Source organism: Oncorhynchus tshawytscha, linkage group LG02 (genome assembly GCF_018296145.1).
Source record: "Oncorhynchus tshawytscha isolate Ot180627B linkage group LG02, Otsh_v2.0, whole genome shotgun sequence".
In the NCBI taxonomy this organism is placed as follows: domain Eukaryota; kingdom Metazoa; phylum Chordata; class Actinopteri; order Salmoniformes; family Salmonidae; genus Oncorhynchus; species Oncorhynchus tshawytscha.
This window is the reverse complement of record NC_056430.1, coordinates 28,360,354-28,374,207: the sequence shown is the minus strand read 5'-3', so window position 1 is coordinate 28,374,207 and position 13,854 is coordinate 28,360,354. Positions and strand designations below refer to the sequence as shown.

The window sequence follows — 13,854 nt, the reverse complement described above, 5'->3', positions numbered from 1 at the left end:
ATAAGAATTTGTTCTTAACTGACTTGCCTAGTTAAATAAAGGTAAAGTAAACAGTGTGTGCTTGTAGTGTTTGTGTGAGAGTCAGCATACTGTATGTGTGAGTTAGTGTAATAATAGTCTTGTGGTACAGTGGGCACACATACTGCACCAACTGACACAATCCCACAGAGGATATAGGGTTTAGGGTGGGGCATAATCTGACTGACTGAAGAGTTAGATAGCACTCCTATCTCTAAATATTTTCAGCTGAGAACTTTTAATGTCTGTTCATGGCCAATGGTCTAAGTATGAGAAAACAAGGTCAATTCTTGATTAAAGAGACAAATGGTGGTTTCACTACAAGACTTAAGTCCATATAGCTGGCAGGTCAACAAGTGATGTAAACTAACATAAATGGTTATGACAGGTAATGTTTATGTTAGCTTTATGTGGTATGTATAAATAAAGATGTGCTTAATGTACATGTTTAGTGTGAAAATTACTATGATGAATGCCACTGCCAAATGGCAATTTATTATGTGCTTAAATGTCTTATATTAAAAAAGAATCCCTGAGGAAAAGTTACACTCAAGGACAATAGAAGTGAATAGAAAAACACACACATCTGTTACAGCACACTTGTACTGAGAGTGGAACACTACTAATTATGAACACAACACTGATATTTATCCACAAACACAGCAGAATCACATCCCACCGCACACCATCGCATGCCAAAGGAAGGAATGCACAGGGAGACAGCTGAGAGGAACAGACCAGAGTAATTAAACAATGAGGGGTATGCATGAGGAAGCACAGCACTCGTATCCAGCTACACAGTCTCCTCAGCTTATTTGTGAACATGTGACGACATGACAGAGAGCGCACCAGTCCGACAGTTCTGAGAAGGCATGATGACCACAACAGAAACTGGAATCATAATAACAGTCTACAAACACGACACAGGACAGGATCCACACAAGCGCCATGGCGCCTCTTTCTGTTTTGTAGTGGATGCCCGTCCTGGAATGTGCCAGAGTTACTTTAAAAAACAAGTTGCTGAACTGTAGGTGGTGGACTCTTCATGAGGGAAGTACAAAGAGAGATCAGCCATTATTAAACAGAGGCATCTGCTCTAGAATGGATCACACTGTCTTTGTCCTCTAGGCCTGTAGCTGTCATTAGGACCTGTAAAAAAACAGTGGTGAACTACAAAGGCCAGCTCAGAGGTTATCAGTGTCCATGTATAACTCCCGGCACTGGAGGGGTTGCTTCAAGTCAGCCAGAACCAATACCTGCCCACACCCTAGACCAGTGGCCAATCATTGCCAATCACATGACACTATAACTGCCACACCATTCATAGGATAATAGCCTGACAATAGGGAGAAGGTGCCGGGTCTTTATGTGTGAAGGGGAGGAGGGATAGCTAGCTGCTGGGGTCTTCTCTGACATTAAACAGACAGGCTAACAGACACAAAGACAGAGAGCAGCAGGGGACCCCAGTGAGTCTCTGTGAATGGCAGAAGTTGATCATTTCCTGACGGTTAACCTCACTCTGTCCTTCAAAATATGGCTCAGCATGGGCAAGGCTAGCAACATGCTGCTTTCCATCAGGCTAGACATTTACTCATACATCCAACACACAAAGTACACACTCTCTGGTCTTCTGAGGGCCTCTGACAGTTTGCAAGCTTGTTCTCAGAGCTGAAGAGTAAAGAAAGGTCTGGCCACCACAGGAGAGACATGAAGCAATGGGTGTATTCCAGTGAGATCACAGAACATGGCTTAGCTCAGAGTAGCTTGATCAAACAAAGAGACTGAGTTGGTTGAAAGATGGGATTTGGATTGCCTTATCCAGGGTCATTTTCTTCAGCAGCAGGCTCCCCTTTCTCTGTCAGGTGGCTGTGGAGTGAGAGCCCTGGGATGAAGGGAGCAGGGCCGGAGGAGGGCTAGGTCCTTGAATCCACACTTCATCCCATCTTCATCCAGAATCAAAATAACACACTGACTTCTGCCCCATGGAGGCGTGCACATCGTTTTTGTGACGTTGTTAGTTAACCCATCTCTATCAGTAATGGACCTGCCCCTACAGAGGAAAGCCCTGTGTTTAACATCTTGTGAAAAAGCTGGGAGATCAGACAGACTGAGCTGGGTCTTGTAACTTCATAAAGGGGACACCTATTGTTCCTGTACCTTTTAACTTAATGGAGCGCCGATGTCGGTTACCAGTCTATGCTGTCTGAGAAGACCTTGACTGTATGGGAGACAGGCGACTCTGGTGAAAGGCAAACACTTGGAGGAATTTCCTGTCGTGTGTAGTTATCAAAAAAACAACGACATCCTCCACTCTAACGCACTGCTTCACCCGGCTTGACTTCCACAACGACTGCTGATAACATTCTTGGGCTCATGGCAACTGTTGATGTGAGGAGATTCACATTCATTCGTAGGGAAATGTGATCACTAAAGTTGAGTTCAGTGAGAATGCGAAGAGATTGGGTTGATATAATAGAGACATTATCTGAGGTAAAATAGCCAGAAATGTGTTTTTAATCAACTGACAAACTGCTATCCGTTTCAATTGATTCATCAACATTGAAGTGTTTTTGGTTTCCCTGTTCATAAGCTGTCTACTCTACTGCCTATTCATTCACAGTGTGAGGTAGTGTTATTATAGCACAACGTGATACTGTACATGATGTCTGCAAGTGATAAGGTAGAAGAAGTTTAACAGGGCTTGTACAATGTAAGTACATGGAGGGGGCCAGAGATACATGGATTGTTCCACAAAATTAGTGCCTTTTGAATCCATTGGATATTTTGAGAAGAAATTGTGCACAAATATAGAATGTTAATGGGTGGAGGAAACCAACAACAGCGGTGTCAACTACATATTAATAGAAAATGTGTGGGCTGCGTCAGAGGCTTGACAATCGTTTGTGTACCGTGTGTACAGTATCGGTGAATGTACGCAACCTTTAAGTGCTTCCATATTCACCGTTCTACTGTAGATGTAGAGATGGTGGAGTTAAACTTCACTTTTACGGTCGACTAAACCATTCCAACATTTCTGCAACTACCTGTCATGACGTTGCCCTCTTTGGGTATAGCAAGCCCCATCCCCCATCCCCCTCTCCCTGCCTCCCCCTTTCCTCCTTCAACTAGGCTGCTGTGGTCAGAGAGATGTCGTAAATTCCTGAGGATAGAGAGAGTCAATTTTGATAGAGAACAAAGGAATTTCTCCCACCTCACAGAACTCGAGGTCCGAACAAATTTCATGTTCCGGAGAAAGTATAAAAGATCAGTGAAGAATCCAGCTACGAACTGGTCCATTTGTTACAACTTGGGGAAGCTCATGGGAGACGTGTGGCCACATTACCATAACGCTGTTTATATAATAGCCTCAGATATGAGGTTTACATCTAATTGTTGTATAAGATGAATGAGTGAGTATGACACTGTTTGTAAAATTGTGTAATATGATTTTGGACTGTTTAATGAAGGAAAATACAATTCCCTTTTGATTTGAACTAAATCAGAGGACCGCCCCTGAGCCCAGTTAGGGTCAGACATCCTGGGACAGCCCCTTTTCTGCAATTCCGAATAAAACCCAACTTTGAGAAATTATCACCTGACCATGTTTTTCTCCATTAGGAGAGGACAGAGGTTGTAGACCATTACTGAATCTTTTAACCATGCCACATGGTTAAATCTTAGACTATCAATACCGACAGAATAAGAACAAGTCTTTGATATTAATTACTAGTTTGCAGCTAGGATTTCGGTATCATTGAACGTGAAGAACGACAACCGCCGAAACATCCATTCTATAGCAAATTAATGAATATCACTCTGAACCATCCCCTCTAACCAAGACAGAGAAAGAGAGAGAGAGTGGACTAAACACTGAGCGTAAATATATATATTGATTGCAATTGTTCCCAAATGAGTGAGCGTTGATGTGCAAAGGATTAGCCTTTCAATTGTTATAATTACCACTCTGTAGTGACTTCTTAGTCGACCCCCACATCCCCTTTTGTCTAACAAGCCGCCATGCAGGTTTAGCCCACTAGGACACATTCTTCTATCATTTCTTGTATCCATATTTACTGTTTATTTATGCATTTCTGTGAATTGCTTAGTTAGTAATAAATAAATAATTTAAGACAATTGATGTATGGATGACTCATAGTGAAGACTGGGTTCGTGCAGATAACCAACAATTTACGACGTTTGGAATGAGACTAACATGAGGTAAAGTAAATAATTAATCAATTTGAAGACTAATTGATCAGATAAAATATCTGAAAAGTTATTTTAGGAAATGATAACTTTGTAATCGGAATATTTTTCCTTGGTGCCCCGACTTCCTAGTTAATTACAGTTACATGATTAATCAGTTGATCGCGTAATACTAATTACAGAGAATCTTTGATAAAAACTATAAGTCTTCAATTTAATGATAGTAAAGACACGACATACCTCTCCCTAACAAGCAACGTTTGAAATATGTTCTACCATCTTGTGGCTTTGAGTCAGTGACTCTTATCACATAATGACAGTTTAAAGAATCTGCACACAATCAACAGCCTGATCAACTCTTCGCAAAGGAGATGTGTGGTGCTGCATGAGGCAAATGGTGTTCACACCAGATACTGACTGGTTTTCTGATCTACGCTCCTACCTTTTTTTTAATGGTATCTGTAACCAACAGATGCATATCTGTATTCCCAGTCATGTGAAAACCCTAGATTAGGGCCTAATGAATTTATATGAATTTACTGTTTTCCTTATATGAACTTAATATGAACAGTAAAATCTTTTACATTTTTGCATGTTACATTTACATTTTTGTTCAGTGTATAAACCATCAACTTAGTGAATACCACCTTTATATATTTTTACACACTTATCTATTTGATTATGTCAGTATGTATTTGTTGTCAATGTTTTGGCTTCAAACTGTTGGCAGCTGTGAAAAAAGTCAATATTTGGAAGAATTGCAGAGTTAATTGGAAATAATGCCATTGTTGATTAGATGCTTTTTTCATTAAATTAGGCTATTTTCTCTTAAACCATATGGTTAATCTGCTAGAAACCTATGGGAAATATGAAGACCGACATAAAAAATGTATGACTATGTTTTTAAAATAGTTATACAAGTAAATATGACCAAAGTTACAATAGATTGCCATTGATTTTCTGTTAACTACCAAAATTACTGTAGATTCCGGTAACTTTGGTAAACTAACAGTAGCTTTGCAAACCTTGTTATATTAATTGAAATGCCCTTTAATCTAGACCACATGGAAAATCCAATAAATCCTATTTTTTATTTGAATAAAGACTTGCTAAAGTACAAACTTCTGCATTTTGACTAGGATGGCTGGAGGGTGGCTGGAGGGTGGCTGGAGGTTGGCTGGAGTCTTTGACAATTCTTAGTGCTTCATCTGACACCGTCTATTATGGAGGTTCTGGATGGCAGGAAGCTTGGCCCCGGTGATGTAATGGGACATTCACACTACCCTCTGTAGTGCCTTGCGGTCGGAGGCCGAGCAGTTGCCATACCAGGCAGTGATGCAACCAGTCAGCTCTCTATGAGATTTTCCCATGATCTCAAACAAAGAGGCACTGAGTTTGAAGGTAGGCCTTGAAATACATCCACAGGTACACCTCCAATTAACTCAAATGATGTCAATTAGCCTATCAGAAGCTTCTAAAGCCATGACATCATCATTTTCTGGAATTTTCCAAGCTGTTTAAAGGCACGGTCAACTTAGTGTATGTAAACTTCTGATCCACTGGAATTGTGGTACAGTGAATTACAAGTGAAATAATCTGTCTGTAAACAATTGTTGGAAAAATTACTTGTGTCATGCTCAAAGTAGATGTCCTAACCGACTTGCCAAAACTATAGTTTGTTAACAAGAAATTTGTGCAGTGGTTGAAAAACAAGTTCTAATGACTCCAACCTAAGTGTATGTAAACTTCCGACTTCAACTGTAGGTGTTCCTTTTGTCCAGGTGGGAAAGGGCAGTGGGGAGTGCAATAGAGATTGCATCATCTGTGGATCTGTTGGGGTGGTATGCAAACAGAGTGGGTCTAGGGTTTCTGGGATGATGGTGTTGATGTGAGCCCTGACCAGCCTTTCAAAGCCCTTCATGGCTATAGAAGTGAGTGCTATGGGTCAGTAGTCATTTAGGCAGGTTACCTTAGTGTTCTTGGGCACAGGCACTATGGTGGTCTGCTTAAAACATGTTGGTATTACAGACTCAGACAGGGAGAGATTGGAAATGTCACTGGAGACACTTGCTAGTTGGTCAGTGCATGCTCGCAGTACACGTTCTGGTAATCCTTCTGGCCCTGCGGCCTTGTGAATGTTGACCTGTTTAAAGGTCTTACTCACATAGTCTGCGGAGAGCATGATCACACAGTCTTCCGGTACAGCTGGTGCTCTCATGCATGTTTCAGTGTTATTTGCCTCAAAGCGAGCATAGAAGTAGTTTAGCTCGTCTGGGCAGCTCTCGGCTGTGCTTCCCTTTGTAGTCTGTAATGGTTTGCAAGCCCTGCCACATCCGACGAGCCGTGTAGTATGACTCAATCTTAGTCCTGAATTGATGCTTTGCCTGTTTTATGGTTCGTCGGAGGGAATAGAGGGATTTCTTATAAGCTTCCGGGTTAGAGTCCCGCTCCTTGAAAGAGGCAGCTCTAGCCTTTAGCTCTGTGTGGATGCTGCCTGTAATCCATGGCTTCTGGTTGGGGTATGTACGTATGGTCACTGTGGGGACTACATCATCGACGCCCTTATTGATGAAGCCAAAGACAGATGTGGTGTACTCCGCAATGCCATTGGAGGAATCCCGGGAACATATTCCAGTCTGTGCTAGCAAAACAGTCTTGCTTCGTCTGACCACTTTTTTATTCATCGAGTCACTGGTGCTTCTTGCTTTAATTTTGTAAGCAGGAATCAGGAGGATGGAATTATGGTCAGATTTGCCAAATGGAGGGTGAGGGAGAGCTTTGTATGGGTCTCTGTTTATGTAGTATAGGTGGTCCAGAGTTCTTTTCCCTCTGGACCACATTTAACATGCTGATAGAAAATTGGTAAAATGTATTTAAGTTTCCCTGCATTACAGTCCCCGGTTACTAGGAGCGCTGCCTCGGGGTGAGCGTTTTCTTGTTTGCTTAAGATGGAATACAGCTCATTCAATGCTGTCTTAGTGTCAACCTCTGACTGAGGTGATATGTAAACAGCTATGAAGAATAGAGATGAAAACTCTCTCGGAGGTAGTGTGGTCTACAGCTTATCATGATATACTCAACCTCAGGTGAGCAATAGCTCGAGACTTCCTTAGATATAGTGCACCAGCTGTTATTTACAAAAATACATAGTCCGTCTTAGCAGGCGCCACTGTTCTATCCTGCCGGACATCATATAACCAGCCAGCTGTATGTTGATATTGCCGTTGTTCAGCCACGACTCCGTGAAGCATAAGATGTTACAGTTTTGAATGTCCCATTGGCAGTTTAATCTTCCCTGTAACTCGTCGATTTTAATTGTCCAAAGATTGCATGTTTGCTAGCAGAATTGAGGGAAGTGGGGGTTTATTTTATCGCCTCCTACTCCTCAGAAGGCAGCCCGCTCTCCAGCCTCTCTTTCTCTACCTCCTCTTCACGCAGATCACTGGGGTTGGGGCCTGTTCCCGAGGGAGCCGTATATCCTTTGCCTCGGGCTCGTCAGAGTCGTGAAAGAAGAAAAAGGATTCTGCTAGTCTGTGGTGAGTAATCTCAGTCCTGATGTCTAGAAGTTATTTTCGGTCATAAGAGACAGTAGTGGCAACATTATGTACTAAATTCGTTTTTTTAAAACAAGTTACAAACAACGCAGATAAACAAACAAACAAAAAACAATTGGTTGGGGGCACGTAAAACGTCTGCCTTCTGCTCCGGCGCCATCTTATTATCTGAATTGTAGTTTTAATATTGTAAAACAATTCCTTTTTTTTCTCCAATCCTTTTCAAGAAACATTGAGCATCTATAGACAAATTGTCGTGTAAAAGCAGGTGAGCTGTTTGTACTATTCTTGGTAACTTTCTGGTGTTTTGAGGTGGAAAACTGAGTGAGTGAAGCATAACACATCAACCCTGTTGTAACTCATAGATAGACAGGCTATTTTTTGTGAAGCTTGCATTCAATTGCCCCTCCCTGTTGCACACAATAAGATTCCAATTTCTTCTGTCACATAGAGATGTATGGCTGATTTAAGATTAAACTGTCAACCCTGTTATCGTCAACCCTCTTACGGTCAACCCTGTTACGGTCAACCCTGTTACAGTCAACCCTGTTGCTATACAGGAACAGCAGGACATACTGTTGGAACTACAGTACATTAAACAGAGAGTGTTGTACTCACCATACTGACAACTGGGCCCATTGAAGCCAGCAGGACAGTCACAAAGCTGGGAGCTGGAGCGGGAGCCCTCCCGACACTGGCCCCCGTTGAAGCACACGCCGTAGCTACACACAGCTGGAGGATGGCACCGGGACGGGATGGATGGGGTAGGAGATGGAGAGAAAGAAAGAGGAGAAGAGATAAGAGGAGCAGAAGCACCTGGCTGCTGTCACAGAATGTCAACATCTGCAGTGGGACGGTTTGACCTATCAGGGCCTCTTCAGTTCCCTGTTAACATCTGATTGAGAGGGACCTTGATGTTCCTGCTGTTACATTAACCACGCTAACAGGGCTCCCTCCTCCAGTTGGCTCTCTTCAAGGAGGAGAGTGGCTTTCAGGCACATTACAAGATGAAAAAAAAGTAATCGTAATGTTTTTGGGAGAAAATGAATCAGCTGGGATAGTTTAACCCTTAGTGAAAGAAATAGGCTGCATCTCTGCTAAGGACATAGTCAACCCCCCACCCCCATGGTCACATAGCAATCTGCTCTGAAACTGAATTAAATGGCCCATGTCTCCACACAGACAAAGATCATGCATCCAGTACTATTAGCATGAGTTGAGGCAGAGAGTCACAGTGTGTGGGACATAAATCTAGGAGAGAGACGGCCCTATCTGGCTAAATTCCCAGAGTCGAACAACTTGTCTTGTTTAGACGTGTGAAATCCGTGAAATTGGAATAAACAAACACCTTAAACCACTAGGTAGCCTACGCCACATGAATCCAGCACATAGGTGTAAGCATCGCATTCTACACACTCATTTAACTCACATCCTCTCTCGCCTTCACCTCCAAGCTAGTGTGTGTGTGTGTAGGATCTCTGTACACTGCACAGCAAGGTACAGGAGAGCAAGCCAAGCCTCATGTTTCGCTCCATTAAGAAGGGTGCAGTCTACAGTGTGACGGCTACAGAGTACCAGAGGATTGACGCTTGTATTTGCACACACCCATGTTGGCACTAGCAGTACTAAGGCTCAGGGAGAGGAGATGTACGGAACACCTAATCATGGCAGGAATGCCCGCTCTTCTCCAAGGCGATTAGACAGGAACCTCTCAAAAGATGTAGCTTCTGCCAGATCTGCATTTTTCTGCTAATCTAATCCGATCGGCAGCTGCATGACCAATTCCCACTCCCAGTCCTTTTTGGGGCCATATATTGGCCACATATGTGGCTGTTATTATTAATAACGACATGCCAACCAAAGATCTAAGGTGGTGTGCAGTTCAACATGGGTAATAAAAATTAGTGACAAGATATACTACCAACAAATCAGTGTTACTTTTTAAACTACAGCAAAAGGAGAAAATAGTTGGGCAGTCTGTAAATGCCTTCCTCGAAAACGATTAAAAACAAATTATTTTTCCTTTCAACATTCTGCCTAAGGAAATGACCAATATGTCTGTGTTACACATGATCTCGACAGGTGTTTTTTCTCTAGCTATATGTGTCATCTGTCATGGTAACAGCAGCTCCACTCAATGCTAGACAGCTTCATAATGAACAGCTATTCATCTCACAGGTGGGTTACATCAGCATGAGAGGAGACAGAGATGGGGAAATTGGAAAATAGAGGCATTGATATAAAGAAAACTAGAGAATGACCGATAATGTTCTGTTATAGTCTACCGGTCCTTCTTTATCGGCTTTGCCCATAGTCCCTCTACATAGCAAAACATCTGCTCCCCCAGCCGCCACTCACCGGCTGAGCACTGCATAATGTCGAGGAATGTCTACCTGGGAAAATCATCAGCAAGCAGTAAGATACTGTAGCTCATTCTACAACAGAAATGTGCTGTATTGAGAAACGAGTCAACTGACACAGTGACCAAAATCTAACCTCCATTGCAAATATTAGTTTAATTCACTAATAATAAGGCTTGTGGCGACATCAGAGTAGATGATTATCGTAATAGGGAAAGAAGGAAGTGTTAAAAATAACTAAATAAAGGTTGACAATAGGTAAAGCTACCTAAGAATCTTCCTGCATGTTTATGGACCAAGAAAGCTGTAGATCAGCGTGTGTGTGTTCTCACTTCTCAAACTATGGGCAGATTTGAGTCAGACAGAATGTGCATCATTGTTTCAATGTTCTTTCCTACCCTCGCTCTCCTTGTTAGATATTATGTACATTTATGGATTGGTAGCAAATGTCATCGCCATTGATATAGTTATCATAGTAGAAGTAAACAGCAACAAATGATATGAGCAATAGAGAGAGATGTGAAAGGGATCAGAGTTACGGCCTCGCTCTATCAAATCATAGCAGTAGGATCAATTTACAACCCGCCCATTTCTTGCCAGATGGCTGAACTAGCCAATTGAGTTGTTTTGATTTTCCACCTGGCAGCTGAGTTGTTTAGAAATGCATCCCGACAGCTGAAAAAAATACTTTTCACAAATCATGACGTTACATTGGACCCATTTGCATTGAACATATGTTCTTTTATATTCTCAAACTAACAGAAGTGCCTATCAGGTGCATAGGCATGGCCCAGGCCCCTGCCCCTGGGAGCCAGGCCTCCCCAATCAGACTAAGCATATCTAATTTTTATGCTAGTTACTTATCAGTGTTACAAAAGGGACATTATTTGTCCTTTGTAAGATGCAAACACCATCAAAGACAGTACAAGTCAAAAGTTTGGACACGCCTACTCATTCAAGGGTTTTTCTTTATTTTGACTATTTTCTACATTGTAGAATAATAGTGAAGACATCAAACTATGAAATAACACATATTGAATCATGCAGTAATCAAAAAAGTGTTAAACACATCAAAATATATTTTATATTTGAGATTCTTCAAAGTAGCCACCCTTTGCCTCGATGACAGCTTTGCACACTCTTGTCATTAGAGGCAGGTAGCTTAGTGGTTAGAGTGTTGGACTAGTAACCGAAAGGTTGCAAGATCGAATCACCGAGCTGACAAGGTACAAATCAGTTGTTATAAAACTGCACATTTAGCTATAAACCCGTCACTGAGAAAAATGACATGTGTCATTGCCAGAATGGGGGATTTGGTGGGTGGGGGGGGGGGGCAGCAGAATCATTTCAGTCCTCTCTCTCAACAGCTCCAGAAGAATCCCTGGAGTGTGAGGTGAAGTCTAAACATCTTGACGTCCTCCTGGCCCTGTGCTCAGACACCTGGTCAGCTCTGTGTCTGGGAGCAGCAGTCCACAAGTCCCCTCAGAAATCACTTAACAATACCCAACACAGTTCCAACACAACCCCCTCCGCCCTCAATCAACTAAGTAGTTTTTGGGGGTATCTGTACTTGACTTTATTTATATTTTTAACAACTTTTACTTTTACTTCATTACTTTCCTAAAGAAAATTATGTTATTTTTACTCCATACATTTTCCCTGACACCCAAAAGTACTCATTACATTTTGAATGCTTAGCAGAACATTAAAATGGTCCATTTCACACTCCACCCTCACTCAACAAATACCTAACATCAGTGCGTTTGGAAAGTATTCAGACCCCTTGACTTTTTCCACATTTTGTTACATTATAGCCTTATTTTAAAATGGATTAAATAATTTTCCCCACATCAATCTACACACAATACCCCATTATAACAAAGCAACATTTTTTGCAAATGTACACTACCGGTCAAAAGTTTCAGCACACCTCCTTATTCAAAGGTTTTTCTTTATTTTTACTTTATTCTACATTGTAGAATAATAGTGAAGACATAACTATGAAATAACACATAGGGAATCATGAGGTAACCAAAAAAGTGTTTAAAAAATATATTTTATATTTGAGATTGTTCAAATAGCCACCCTTTGCCTTGATGACAACTTTGCACACTCTTGGCATTCTCTCAACCAGCTTCATGAGGTAATCACCTGGAATGCATTTCAATGAACAGGTGTGCCTTCTTAAAAGTACATTTGTGGAATTTCTTTCCTTCTTAATGCGTTTGAGCCAATCAGTTGTGTTGAGACAAGGCAGGGGGGTAATACAGAAAACAGCCCTTTTTGATAAAATACCAAGCATATTATGGCAAGAACAGCTCAAATAAGCAAAGAGAAATGACAGTCCATCATTACTTTAAGACATGAAGGTCAGTCAATAAGGAACATTTCAAGAACTTTGAAAGTTTCTTCAAGTGCAGTCGCAAAAACCATCAAGCGCTCTGATTAAACTGGCTCTCATGAAGACCGCAACAGGAATGGGAGACCCAGAGTTACCTTTGCTGCAGAGGATAAGTTTATTATTATCTGAGTTACCAGCCTCAGAAATTGCAGCCCAAATAAATGCTTCACAGAGTTCCAGTAACAGACACATCGCAACATCAACTGTTTAGAGGAGTCAGGCCTTCATGGTCGAATTGATGCAAAGAAACCACAACTAAAGGACACCAATAAGAAGAAGAGACTTGCTTGGGCCAAGAAACACAAGCAATCGACATTAGACCAGTGGAAATTTGTCATTTGGTCTGGAGTCCATATTGGAGATTTTTGGTTCTAACCGCCGTGTCTTTGTGAGATGCGGTGTTGGTGAACGGATGATCTCCACATTTGTATTTCCCACCGAAAAGCAGGGAGGCTTTATTTTGCTACATTGTAAATACTTCGCCACCATGGCCTTTATTGCCTTACCTCCCTTATCCTACCTCATTTGCACATTTGCACTTGTTCTACTGTATGTTTGTTTATTCCATGTAACTCTGTGTTGTTGTAAGTGTCGAAATGCTTTGCTTTATTCTTGTCCAGGTCGCAGTTGTAAATGAGAACTTGTTCTCAACTAGCCTACCTGGTTAAATAAAGGTGAAATAAAACAAATAAAATAAAAGGAGGAGGTGTATCACAGCATTCTGCAGTGATACAAAACTACATCTGCTTTGGGCTTAGTGGGACTATCATTTGTTTTTCAACAGGATAACGACCCAACACATCTCCAGGCTGTGTAAGGGCTATTTGACCAAGAAGGAGAGTGATGGAGTGCTGCATCAGATGACCTGGCCAGCACAATGATGAGTTGGACCACAGAGTGAAGGGAAAGCAGCCAACAAGTGCACAGCACATGTGGGAACTCCTTCATGACTGTTGTAAAAACAATCCAGGTGAAGCTGGTTGAGAGATTATCAAGAGTGTGCAAAGCTGTCATCAAGGAAAAGGGTGGCTAGTTGAAGAATCTCAAATATAAAATATATTTTGATTTGTTTAAAACTTCTTTTTTTACTACATGATTCTATATGTGTTATTTCATAGTTTCGATGTCATCGCTATTATTCTACAATGTAGAAAATAGTCAAAATAAAGAAAAACCCTTGAATGAGTAGGTGTTCTAAAACTTTTGCCCGGTAGTGTAATAAAAGTAAAAACTGAAATATCACATTTTCATAAATATTCACACTCTTTACTTAGTGCTTTTTTGAAGCACCTATTACAGCCTCGAGTCTTCTTGG

At 41.4% G+C, this 13,854-nt stretch overlaps 1 protein-coding gene across 1 annotated transcript in view; it reads right to left on the bottom strand.

The window, feature by feature from the left end:
- Window positions 1-13,854, bottom strand: part of LOC112215667 (multiple epidermal growth factor-like domains protein 6) — a 96,806-nt gene that overhangs the window by 68,872 nt on the left and 14,080 nt on the right. The window contains exon 4 of the mRNA XM_042296179.1: window positions 8,397-8,510. Within this exon, the coding sequence (XP_042152113.1) occupies window positions 8,397-8,510 (114 nt within the window). The remainder of the gene's footprint in view (window positions 1-8,396; window positions 8,511-13,854) is intronic.